Consider the following 12647-nt stretch of genomic DNA (forward strand, 5'->3'; position numbering starts at 1 on the left):
CTCAGGCTCCTCAGACTCATCAGGTTCGTTCTCGAGTTCTGCCTCGGGCTCTACCCCTTCTGGTTCCTCCTTGAGAATCGGTTCTAAATCTATATCCATTGGGTCGTCCTCAGCCTGAGATACTTCGGGTTCGAGTTCATGTTCAGCCCCTGATGATACTTACGCTGTCGGCGCCAGATGCATACCTGACTGGGCTAGACTAGTTTCCGCACTAGTCAACTCACCGTCTATCGGGGGTATGGCGGACGGGTCCCAGTCCCCTACTAAATCAAACGGGACATCGAAACCCCTAACCGGCCCAAACTCATCCCCGTCTGCATCCCGGAAGAACCAGGCAGTATATACATGGGTTTCCCATAAGGGTAGTCCTACATCTACAAAAATGGTAGTAGTATGCCTAATCCAGGTCACGTTATCCGGCATAGGGAATTCTACAACATCATTCTCGGTGTGCACCGGTACCCCAAAACGCACTGGTGGCGGTGGCGGAGGATTCATGGATCCGGTCGGGGTTTTGAAATTGTTGGTTGAAACAACCGTGAGAACACTTCTCAGTAAGTTCACCCCTAAACCCCACCTAGGCTATCACGTATCTCTAGACAACTACACAAACACAAATCACACACAAACGCCAAATCGTCACATAGCAGGCACATCAATTAGTTTACCTGGCTTATCCTGCTTGCACCCTGCACGTTAGTCGCAATCACATTATAAGCAATCACATGCATGATTAATTCTCATTCTCGCGCAATTCCGTTTGCCTCATCACATTCCTTTCCGTGCCACTCGCCAGTGACCCGCGTTACAGTACACGCATCAGGTCCACTACGACTATCTCATCACAATACTCCAGGCCCGCGTTACAGTACACGCCTCAGGCCATGTTTCTTGCCCGCATAAATGTACACGCCTCAAGCTCAACATCTACCACCTACTGCGCAACCCGCGTTAAAGTACACGCCTCAGGCTGGCAGTCTTCCGATAATACCAGGCATCGTTGTAACATCCTGAATTTTGACCCGTTACCGGGACCAATAAAGTGTACATTAATTCTCGTTTGATTTTAGTAAGTCTCGCTCGGACTTGATCAATCACGGGATACTAACCAAATGGGAAAGGCTAAATAGGAACAGGTACGTGGACCCAAGACCCGATCGCGATTGAGCGCCGATTTCGACGAACATCAAGGGAATATTTTGAACCAATATGGGCCGATCTTAGGAAAATGACGTAATGATATAGTCGGTAACGTACAATCGGATCGTGGGTGATTCCGCACGACCGAAAGTACGCCTAACCAATGAATCCCGATTTTAATCCAAATGATCGCGACCCCCGGTGCTAGTGATAATTCCTCTCGTTCTCTCGAAATTCGAGGCCATCACGACTCGGACACTCCTAGGTTGATACGCGTAACACCTAAACAGCCACCCATTAGTGAGAGGCCCTAAGACTTCAAAACGAGCTATTTTGATCGCAATATTGAGCCTGAACTTCGATATCAAAATTTCAAGGGTAATTACGACTATTTTGCAAGACGGACGTCGTTTTATAGTGGCCAAATAAGTTTGGGACAAGAACGGTTGAAAATGGAAATTTCGACAGAAATTGGGGAAAGTTACAATTTTGCCCCTAGGGACCTCGATGCCCGTTTCCGAGGCCCAAACGAAATTATTTTTTGGAATCGATGCCATTTTGGGGCAACCACGCACGTCTGGAGTGCATACGGTCAAAAATTGGAATTTCGACCCCGGAACGAAAAATTACGGTTTTGCCCCTCCAAACTTTGGACTGGTTTTCGAGGGCTTAAATGATGAATTTTAAGGATCCGACACCATATTATGTCTACTGTGAATATATAGGACCGGTATGGACAAAAATTGGAATTTCGGTCCGGGATCGGAAAATTACGAAAATGCCCCTAGGGCTAATTTGGCTAATTCCGAATTTTGGTCAAAATTTTGGGGTTAACCAAGGTTGATTAGGGCTAAACCAGGTCTGGTCAGCTTGGGTTAAGGACAAATGACAAAAGGGCCCCTAAATTATTGGATTGGATCAAATTTGGGCCCTTGGATTAGGGGCAAAATTGTCCTAAGGCACTAGATTGAGACACTTGGACTCCACTAAGACCAAATTTGACCCATTTGACCAGATTGTCTTCTCTCTCTCTCATTTCCTTGTTCTGCCGAGAGCTCCCCCAAATTCTTCTCCCTTTTTGTTTCCGTTTCTGGTTCTGCCGTGGGCATTTCTGCTCATCCTGGTACTGTTCACGCCGGAACAGTACCAGCCGGAGCTGCTGGCCACCACCAGCCGTCGCCACAACACCCTTGGACCTTCCTCTCACCTGATCAGCCACCCTCAGCCCGGTTCCAGCCCTGAACAGAAGAAGATCAGCCGCGAATCGTCGTTCCCGTCGTCGCCGTGACCGCCGGCTTGCACCCGGAACGCCGCCGTCGATCCTTACCGCGTGTCGGTGATCGATCGCCCGTTCTCGTCGTCCCGAATCATCAATAGGCGAGTACAAACCCCTAAACCCTTAATTAGTCTAATTGTGTTTCTTAGGGGGTAATTAGGGGTTAATTAAGCTTATTTAGGGCCTAATTGTGTTTATTTGAGTGTGGGATGATTAGGATAGGTCATTAAGGCTTAATGAGGTTGGTTAAGTGTGGTTTAATGGCCAAATGATGCTCTGTTCTGGTACTGTTCATTGAGTACCGAAAATGTGCATATTTGTCTAAGTGTGGCACTAATTAAGTTCAAGTGCTAATGACTTGGAATTAGACATTGTGGGGATTAATTAGGCTTATTTGAAGCTTAATTAAGTGTACTTGGTTGTTGGGTAATTAGGGTTTGAGACTAGAGCCTAATGAGGGTGTTTAATTGTGGTTTAGTGGACAAAATGTGTCCTGCCCTGGTACTGTTCATTCAGTACCGAATTTGTGCAATTTGTCCAAGTTGAGTACTTAGTTGATTCATTGATTATTGGCAAGAATTTAGGCATTCTTGGGGGTTGGTTGGGACTTAACTAAACCCTATTGGATGACCCCACGATGGTGAGATCGACCATCGGAATTGATTTGCTCAAGGCGGGCCCGAGGCGCATGAAATTGAATTGTAACAAATGCGCGGAATAAATGTTAAAATGGTTGGATTACATTGGGAATAATTTGATTGTGCCGAGAGTGTGTTAGATACATTGATTTGGGGAATAATTGTATTCGGCATGTCGCCTTGGGTATCGACACAAATTCCTGAACATATGTTTTGCATATCAAGTTGTGATTGGTTGAAATTGAGTGAAACGATGTACATGCTTGAGTTATAATCAATTGTTGACCTTCAGGTCGGGCCTACGGGTCGCTTTATTTAATTGTGGCCTTCGGGTCGGGCCTACGGGTCGCTTTATTCAACTGTGGACCTTCGGGTCGGGCCTACGGGTCGATTTATCAAACTGTTGGCCTTTGGGTCGGGCCTACGGGTCGCTTTATTCAACTGTGGACCTTTGGGTCGGGCCTACGGGTCGCTTTATTCAACTGTGGACCTTCAGGTCGGGCCTACGGGTCGTTATATTCAACTGTTGGCCTCCGGGTCATGGCCTTCGGGTCGTAATATTTGTGGGCCTTCGGGTCGGAATCATTGCACGTAAGTATCATTGTTGTTGAACGCCTAATCTGCAGGTCTTCGAGATATTGTATTGGGCTGGGAGCCCAGGATAATTATAGTGTTTTACTGGTTCATTAATTGGCATGTTTAAATTACCTGTCTGGAGGGGCACTTTAGCCTAGTTTAGGATTAGTGGTTTATACTTGCTGAGATTTCTCACGGTTGTGGTAAAACCGACATTTCAGATCCCCGGCCATGAATTTTGAGGTCGAGGAGCAGGACCCCTAGCCCGAGACAGAGTCTGAGGCTATGAGTTCAGAGGAGGAGCCAGAGCAGTCCGAGAGTTTTTCCGAGACGTTTGGATCTGACCCCGACTGGATACCCTAGGGCAGACCTCAGTTTTAGGAGCGAGGGCCGATACTTTTTGACTGTAGCCCTCCTGTTGTTAGTCCGATCCCCTAGGCCACCGATCCCTTTTTGTTTTAGTGGCCTTTTTGTTGTATCTCCTGTTTAAAAATGGATATTGTATATAAGTTTTATAATGAATGTATATATTGTTTTAATAGTTCGTAATTTGTTATCTCTTGCTATTCATGGTTGCTTTTAAATTGTCTGGGTGTATATATATCTATTATATATACGTCGTTTCCGCATGTAGCGTGTTTTCTCTGATTTGGGTTTTCGGGTCGGTGACGTAACCTGGGAGCGTCGCACCACATTTCGACCTATACGCAGATGTTCATGCTTTGTAGGGTACGGGGCGTGACAATCGTCCCGCGTTAAAGTACACGCCTCAAGACGGCACAATTCCCACGATCTCACATACCGTACCACGCACTATTTCGCGTTCTTTCACACGTGCAACAATCACTTGCCACTTAACTGGTCAATCACACGTGACCCGTGCACGCAATAATTATACACAAACCATGCTCACTCAGCAGTCGACACGGCCAATTTTAATAATTAAAACAATCTGGCCCAAGCGTGCACCCAACAGACATAATTAAATCAACCAATTGCACAATCACACATTCAATTTCACCACCACAACCTAATTATATTTCAAACGCACGTAAAACACAGAAATCGTTATTTTTCTCTAACCAAATGGCCTCAAATCGATTCAGGTCCTTCACGAAACTTTCTCGCCATTAATTCTCAGTTCTAAAAATCCAACTTGCGTCCCGATTGGCCCATCACAGCCCATGAACAGTAGTCCACAGCTCACTGTTATCCTCCAATTTCCAATAAAAATTGTCCGAATTCAATCCTAAGGCCCTCCACCTAATTCCACTCCTAAATCATGCAAAATCGCACTAAATTTAAACCCGATTTCGCCCAAAAATCATCCGTCGATACCCGAAGTCCTAAATTGGGTTTAGAACGCAACTTACCGAGTTCTAGACTCACGCGGCTAGAACGGAAAGCGGCGGCACTTAATCGGGAACGGCGGCGAACGGTGGCGCGGCTTGGCGGCGAGAACGCCGAACGGCGGTGGCGTGCGGTGGCGGCCTCCTTTGGCCGTGACCCACGGCCACATGGGGAGGAGAAGAGAGAGAGACGGACGGCGTAGGGCTGGTGGGGACGCGGCGGCGAGGACGGCGCGGCACGGCGGCGGTCCGGCGAGCGTACGGCGGCGGTGATGGTAGAGGGAGAGAGGCGGCCGGAAAGGGGGGGGCTTCACGGCAAGGGGGGGCCGAATGGGGGAATGAGAGAGAGAGGAGAGAGAGAAGAGTGGTCTAGATTTAAATAGTGCACTTTTGACCAATTTGGCAAATTACCAAAATGCCCATCTCTCACATTTTTTATCCGACGGTCCAGATTCGATCTTATCTTGAAACCGACGGCCCAGATCGAATCTTACCAAAAATATCCAAGGGCAATCTTGTAATTTCTCAAAAAGTCCAAGGGCAAAATTGTCCAATCAAAAAGTTAGGACAAAATTACCAAAATGCCCTTACCCTTTAAAACTAACCCTTTAATAAAATCCAAGGGTAAAATGGTCAGTTTCTCCATTTCTCATCGAAAATGAATTTTTCTGAAGGATTCGGGCGCATCCAAAATTGCACGTTACATCCACAACATCGTCCTAACGTCCCCTTGCGACTTCCAAATTTTCCGGTGTCCGATTTGGGCTAAATTAAATAATCAAATTTTATTAAACGCAACTCGAGCGTTTCTCAGACTAACGGGCGGCATGTTGGGGAAATTCGCATATTCGACTCGTGACTGATAATATATCGAGTCACGTGCAAGTCCGTTCGGTTCGTGACGATTTCGGTTGTCATTAAAATCGCGATGATCAATCACTAGATCCGAGGGGTACGATTGTTCGATATAGGTTCAGGATCGTTTGTCAATTCGTTTCGTGGTCCGGCGGAATCACCCGCGACCCATTACTATGACAGTGGCGAACTGACCCCTGACTATCCTTGGATCGGCCAACAGTGGCTTAAAATATCACCTCGGTAATTTCATGGTCGAAAATAAATCACGATCGAATTTTCTATTAGTCGTAAGAATTTAATTCTCTAGTTAGCCTTTCCCTAATGGTTAGTATCCCAGGAATGATCAGTTCCGGACGAGAATTAACTGTGAGTACATTTATAAAACTCAGTATTTTATAAATCCCAAACGGACGAATTTTTAGGATGTCACACCAGCTCCTGCAGAGCCCCCGAGGCTTTGACCCCTAAGGATATATATTTTACGCTTTGATTCTGAAATTGTGCACGCCGAATGACCAGCGCAGGAGATAGCATATAAAGACTCACGTTCGGAGCTAAGCCTCTCCACCAGAGACAGAACATTTACGTTGAGAAATCGCGCCTATCCTCAATGCCACTCACTCTCTTATAAGGAAGACACAAGGCTTTGAAACCGTTGGGGACGATAACAGGTCGCCTGTGGTTGCTGGTCGTGATGAGGGCTTTAATCGAGCCGCCATTGAGGAGTAAAAAATAGAGAGCGCTCACAAAGAACAAGCTGAGTGTCACTGTCGATCGAACCGGGAGGGACAAGCTTCTCGATGAGGCCTTTAGTCTGCTTTTTGACACACGAATTCACCTGCTGTCTCGCTCCAGCAGCCTGCGTATACAATGTGAGGCGAGTAAATAAGCATCGAACGTTTGATGATGATATGATTTTGTCTGTCAAGTGTTGTTGCACAAAAACGAAGACTTTGCCCCAGTTTTCCTTGAAGGAGTAAGTTGGAGGCTCAAAATCATAAACAAGACGGTGGATGGAGAATATATTGGACGAGACTACGTGACACAGGTGTTGTGAAAGCTCCAATAATATTACACATTCCAATTTTTTCAGAACATATACATACTGTTTTTAGAAATCGAAATAAGTCAAGATGCTTTTTACATGTTTTGTCAGTTCGAGATATCAACAACAAAAGCAACATATGAGAGAACAGTATTGTCAAAGCTACAATAATAGTTGCACGTCAAGTGAAGTGATTAGATTTCAATCCTATCATTGCATTGCTACATTATTAAGTGAAATCAACTTATTATGAAATATTAGAACATCAAATGATAGGAAGATATAGTTGATAGAGCATACAAAGGTAAAACGTGTACACATATTTGTTGGAAGACAAAATATTTAAAAATTTGAAATTTTTTGTATGGTTATTTTATTTAGGATAGAAAAGATCCAGTCATTAAAAACCGAAATTCGTGGAAGGTAAATTAACATTTTAATTCATTTGGGAAATTAATGATTGAGATAGGTCCAATTTATTTCATGATGATGGTATAAATGATAGGATGATAAGATGCACAGAGTTATTCTGCGTTACATTTTTTGTCAATATTTAGAAAGTAGATTTCTTTCTTGCCTAGATAAAATTGAGGAAAAATTACCCAATTAGTGCTAAACCAATTGTACACATGCCAATTTAGTGAAATAGTCTTGGCAAATTCTGCCGCGAATTGTATATACATACTGGCGTTGGTGCATGACATCGGTGACCGTGCCCTTCTCCCTCCAGTCAATGGACGGGGGCACCAGAGTGTCGTCCTCGTACATGATGCTCGCGGAGCCACGTTGCGCCCCATGGAACATCCTGTGGTGGTCATCGTCCGCCCCAGCACACGAGCTCCTCAACTCATGGTTGGTCATGTCAGCGAACTTGTTGAGCTTCAGCTTGTAGGGCTTGTCCTGCTGGTTCACCAGGTGGACGTGCATGATCTTCTGCTTGAACACGTTGAACCGGTTGTGCTTGTCAATGTTGTTGGTGGCTCTGCCGCCGCTCATACAGGTCCCACAGGCTGTCCTCTGACGCCAGGTCCCTCTCGTGGAAGTCAAAGCTCTCGGCGATTCCGAGGATTGACACGAGCGCCAAGGCAACTAAGAAGAAGAGTTTCTTGAACCCCATTTCGTATTGGACAGCTCGAACTCAATGCAACGTGATGGTATGAAGGATGTGGGGAATTTGGAGGAGTCGAGTGTTGTTTATATAGAGGAACGACATGACAACGATGACGGGAGATGATGACCAAAGAAGTTACAAGTTCATTACTATCACAATCACACACCTTGTTCATTACTAAAATAGATGAGATTAACGTGCACTAGCAAGCCCAGTTTAGAGGTATGTGTACGACTTTGCAAAGCTCATTAAAACAGCTTGCAAACACCAAAACAAGAACTAAATAGAAATGCTGATGAACATGACAGTGATTTTTAACAGAAACCAATTGCTTTTTGGGTGTGAACTACAGTAATTTTTTGGAAAGTTTTGGCTACGTGCAAGTAATTATATCTTCACAGTTCCTCACGAGCATCAACAATCACACATCACGCTCATTACTAAAATAGATGAGATTAACGCGCACAAGTAAGCCCAGTTTAGAGATATTTGCATGACTTTGCAAAGCTCATTAAATAGCTTGCGAACACGAGAACAAGAACTAAATGGAAATGTTGATGAACAAGGTAGTGATTTTTAATAAAAACCACTTGGTTTTAGGTTGTGAATTGCAGTAATCTTTTGGAGGGTTTTGCTATGTACAAGTAATTGTATTTTCATAGTTCCTCGTGGACATCAATAATCACACACTGTGTTCATTACTAAAATAGATGTGATTAACTCGCACAAGCAAGCCCGTTGATCATGTCATAATTGTTGACGTAGTGATTGTTTCGATAGAGTCGTCCTATCATTGCTCGTATTTGACGGACCCTCATTTGCTGCGGATGGATCGAAGGGAAGTACCCGGAGTAGGGATCGCGCTGGGTTACGTACATGGTTATCATGGGCTTGCTTAATAGGCCTTTTTGCTGGGGACCTAATTTCTAATGGAAGTGTACTTGGCCTGCTTGTGCGCTACGTAGATAAGATGGGTTTTTGAAGTGAATCATCAGCTTATGGAAGCTTAGCTGTTGGAGACTTGAAGCTCAAGAATTCAGCACAACCTCATTTATAAGCTATCGGGCATAGAACTTCAGATGCAGATCTAATTGGACGATTGCAGTAGTTGTCATTTATATGCTACGAGGCATAGAACTTCAGATGCAGATCTGATTGGACGATTTCTGTAGTTATCACTTGTGTATTGGGATTGTTTCTCCATCAATACAGATGAAGGTGCATCATGCAGATGTGCTGGAACAGAGGAATTGAATCATTGTATATCTCGCATCATTAAAAATAAAATTCTAGGAAAGACCAACTTATCTCGCTGCCTATGAGACCCTATGAACGCGCATAAAGGAATCATTGGGAGCAGACATTATTTGTGTCTTTGTGACGGGACATGCCCACTTCAAACAGAGGAAACAAATGAAAGCCAAGACACTCTTTATCACTAGTCAATCTTGAGTCAGTGCTTAGAGTTCATCCTTAATAGGAATGAACTCCACCGGGATTATTCGAGTTCTTGACGGGGTATGAGGCCAGCATGGCTATGCCACAGAGCCCTTCCTTAGCAGCGATGCCGCGCTGCATCCTTATGTAGCCCTTCTCACCCCATTCCGGACCCCACGAGTTCTTCACGATCCAGTACTTGGTCCCCTGGAGAGTGCTCCCATAGCCGACGATTGCGACTTCATGACTTAGCTCCGTGCCACACTGTCCAGTGAATATGCCCTGATAATTTTGCCGATAAGAACGGTTCCAATGAACATATTCAGTAGCTTTTTAAATGGAAGCAAGCACGTGAAGTCTGCTAATTACTCGTAATTGTCTCTAGTCAGATTTATATCGAGTAAATTTTACCTCTGAGTATAATAGGAAGTCAACACCGTGGGCTTCGATGGTCACAGAAACGGGCTGATTTGCAACCGCCTTCAGCAACGCATCCTCGTTGTTAAATGGCACATATTCGTATCCATCGATCGACACAACAGGAGAATTCACCTGCGTTTTCAAAGGGAAATTTATAGATTAATGACAACATTTCATAGGATATAGAGTTGAGTTGAGCTAAGATTGTGATTAATTAACCTTGGCGACATCGCAGGTCCCATCGATAGCTTGGTACGGGTAATTCAACTCGGACGTGATGCCATTTTGCTTGATGAACTCGAATGCATATTCCTTGTGCCCGCTCTTGCACCCTTCGTTTGGTGGGGACGAGCAGTCCACCAGCTCTTGCTTGGAAAGAGAGAGGAGCTTGTTCGTCCTCAAGTAATTGATTCCCTCGACCGCTGCCACGGCCGAGATTGCCCAGCAACTACCTGTTCCATCAAAAACAACACAGCGAAATTCAGCTGCAAGCAATCAAAACTTAATGAAACTGAAATGAGAAATATGTGGAATTTAATGATCGGGTTTGGTGAAGAATCTTAGGATGCATAGCGACTCAAGACCTCATTAAAATAAGAGATGTGAAATAGTCTTAGAAAATTCTGCAGTGAATCGTATACATACCGCAGCCGCGTTGGTGCATGACATCGGTGACCGCGCCCTTCTCCCTCCAGTCAATAGACGGGAGCACCAGAGTGTCGTCCTCGTACATGAAGCTCGTGGAGCCGCGTTGCGCCCCATGGAACATCCTGTGGTGGTCATCGTCCACCCCAGCACACGAGCTCCTCAACTCGTGGTTGGTCATGTCAGCGAACTTGTTGAGCTTCAACTTGTAGGGCTTGTCCTGCTGGTTCACTCGGTGGACGTGCATGACCTTCTGCTTGAACACGTTGAACCGGTTGTGCTTGTCATCGGGGCTCCGGGACACCCCGTGGTGGCTCTGCCACCGCTCATACAGGTCCCACAGGCTGTCCTCTGACGCCAGGTCCCTCTCGTGGAAGTCAAAGCTCTCGGCGATCCCGAGGATTGACACGAGCGCCAAGGCAACTAAGAAGAAGAGTTTCTTGAACCCCATTTCGTATTGGACAGCTCGAACTCAATGCAACGTGATGGTATGAAGGATGTGGGGAATTTGGAGGAGTCGAGTGTTGTTTATATAGAGGAACGACATGAAAATGATGACGGGAGATGATGACCGAAGAAGTTACGAGTTCCTTACTATCGTCAACAATCACACACCTTGTTCATTACTAAAATAGATGAGATTAACGCGCACAAGCAAGCCCAGTTTAGAGGGATGTGTATGACTTTGCAAAGCTCATTAAAACGGCTTGCAAACACCAAAACGAGAACTAAATGGAAATGCTGATAAAAATGGCAGTGATCTTCAATAGAAACCACTTGCTTTTTGGGTGTGAACTGCAGTATTTTTGGGAGGGTTTCGCTATGTGCAAGTAATTTTATCTTCACAATTCCTCATGAGCATTGACGCAAGACTAGATTAACGCGCACAAGCAAGCCCAGTTTAGAGATATGTGTATGACTCTACAAACTCATTAAACAGCCTGCGAACACCAGAATGAGAATTAAATGGAAATGCCAAGGAACATGGCAGTGATTTTTAATAGAAACAAATTGCCTTTTGGGTGTGAACTACAGTATTTTTTGGATGATTTCGCTATGTGCAAGTAATTCTATCTTCACAGTTATCACGGGCATCAACAATCGCACACCGCCTTCATTACTGAAATAGATGAGATTAACGCGCACAAGTAAGCCCAGTTTAGAGATATGAAAGCTCATTAAACAGCCTGCGAACACCAGAACCATAACTAAATGGAATGCTGATGAACATGGCCGTGACTTTTAATAGAAACCAATCGCTTTTTGGGTGTGAACTGCAGTAATTTTTTGGAAAGTTTTGCCTATGTGCAAGTAATTATATCTTCACAGTTCCTCACGGGCATCAACAATCACACACCGCGTTCATTACTAAAATAGATGAGATTAACGTGCACAAGCAAGCCCAATTTAGAGATATGTGCATGACTTTGCAAAGCTCATTAAACATCCCGTGAACACCAAAACAAGAACTAAATGGAAATACTGATGAACATGGCGGTGATTTTTAATAGAAACCAATTGCTTTTTGGGTGTGAACTGCAGTAAGTTTGTGGAATGTTTTGCTATGTGCAAGTAATTCTATCTTCACAGTTCCTCCCTGGCATCAACAATCACACACGGCGTTCATTACGAAAATAGATGAGATTAACGCGCACAAGCAAGCCCAGTTTAGAGATATGTGCATGACTTTGTAAAGCTCATTAAACAGCCTACGAACGCCAGAACGAGAACTAAATGGAAATGCTTATGAACATGGTAGTGATTTTTAATACTGATGAACATGGCGGTGCATGACTTTGCAAAGCTCATTAAACAGCCCGCAAATACCAAAACGAGAATAAAAGGAAATATTGATGAACATGGCAGTGATTTTTAATAGAAACCAATTGCTTTTTGGGTGTGAACTGCTGTTATTTGTGGAATGTTTTGCTATGTGCAAGTAATTCTATCTTCACAGTTCCTCTCGGGTATCAACATTCACACACCGCGTTCATTACGAAAATAGATGAGATTAACGCGCACAAGCAAGCACAGTTTAGAGATATGTGCATGACTTTGTAAAGCTCATTAAACAGCCTGCGAACACCAGAACAAGAACTAAATGGAAATGCCTATGAACATGGCAGTGATCTTTGCATGCCGAACAGGCAAT

General features: G+C 44.5%; 2 protein-coding genes across 2 annotated transcripts; both read right to left on the reverse strand.

The window, feature by feature from the left end:
* Positions 1-6540: 6540 nt before the first annotated feature.
* On the reverse strand, positions 6541-7878 carry LOC130140853 (vignain-like). The gene is made up of 2 exons (XM_056321385.1): positions 7564-7878; positions 6541-6696 (listed from the first exon to the last, which is right to left on the reverse strand). Exons 1-2 carry the CDS (start codon positions 7876-7878, stop codon positions 6541-6543), a joined length of 471 nt encoding a protein of 156 aa, XP_056177360.1.
* A 1349-nt stretch (positions 7879-9227) lies between these two features.
* On the reverse strand, positions 9228-11004 carry LOC130140811 (vignain-like). The gene is made up of 4 exons (XM_056321309.1): positions 10496-11004; positions 10070-10302; positions 9842-9982; positions 9228-9712 (listed from the first exon to the last, which is right to left on the reverse strand). Exons 1-4 carry the CDS (start codon positions 10944-10946, stop codon positions 9467-9469), a joined length of 1071 nt encoding a protein of 356 aa, XP_056177284.1. The 5' UTR covers positions 10947-11004; the 3' UTR covers positions 9228-9466.
* Between the last annotated feature and the right edge of the window lie 1643 nt (positions 11005-12647).

This window comes from Syzygium oleosum, unplaced genomic scaffold, assembly GCF_021117445.2.
Source record: "Syzygium oleosum isolate NSW1041296 unplaced genomic scaffold, Sole_v2.1 Sole_v2.22, whole genome shotgun sequence".
Taxonomy (NCBI): domain Eukaryota; kingdom Viridiplantae; phylum Streptophyta; class Magnoliopsida; order Myrtales; family Myrtaceae; genus Syzygium; species Syzygium oleosum.

What these genes read in the sequence shown, in the direction of transcription:
- LOC130140811 (XM_056321309.1), bottom strand. Translation starts at nt 10,946, where the DNA reads ATGGGGTTCAAGAAACTCTTCTTCTTAGTTGCCTTGGCGCTCGTGTCA. An exon ending in CATGCACCAACGCGGCTGCG is followed by an intron (nt 10,303 to 10,495) that starts GTATGTATACGA and finishes TTGATGGAACAG; the next exon opens with GTAGTTGCTGGGCAATCTCG. An exon ending in ACTTCCTATTATACTCAGAG is followed by an intron (nt 9,713 to 9,841) that starts GTAAAATTTACT and finishes CAAAATTATCAG; the next exon opens with GGCATATTCACTGGACAGTG.
- LOC130140853 (XM_056321385.1), bottom strand. Translation starts at nt 7,878, where the DNA reads ATGAGCGGCGGCAGAGCCACCAACAACATTGACAAGCACAACCGGTTC. An exon ending in TCATGCACCAACGCCAGTAT is followed by an intron (nt 6,697 to 7,563) that starts GTATATACAATT and finishes TTGTATACGCAG; the next exon opens with GCTGCTGGAGCGAGACAGCA.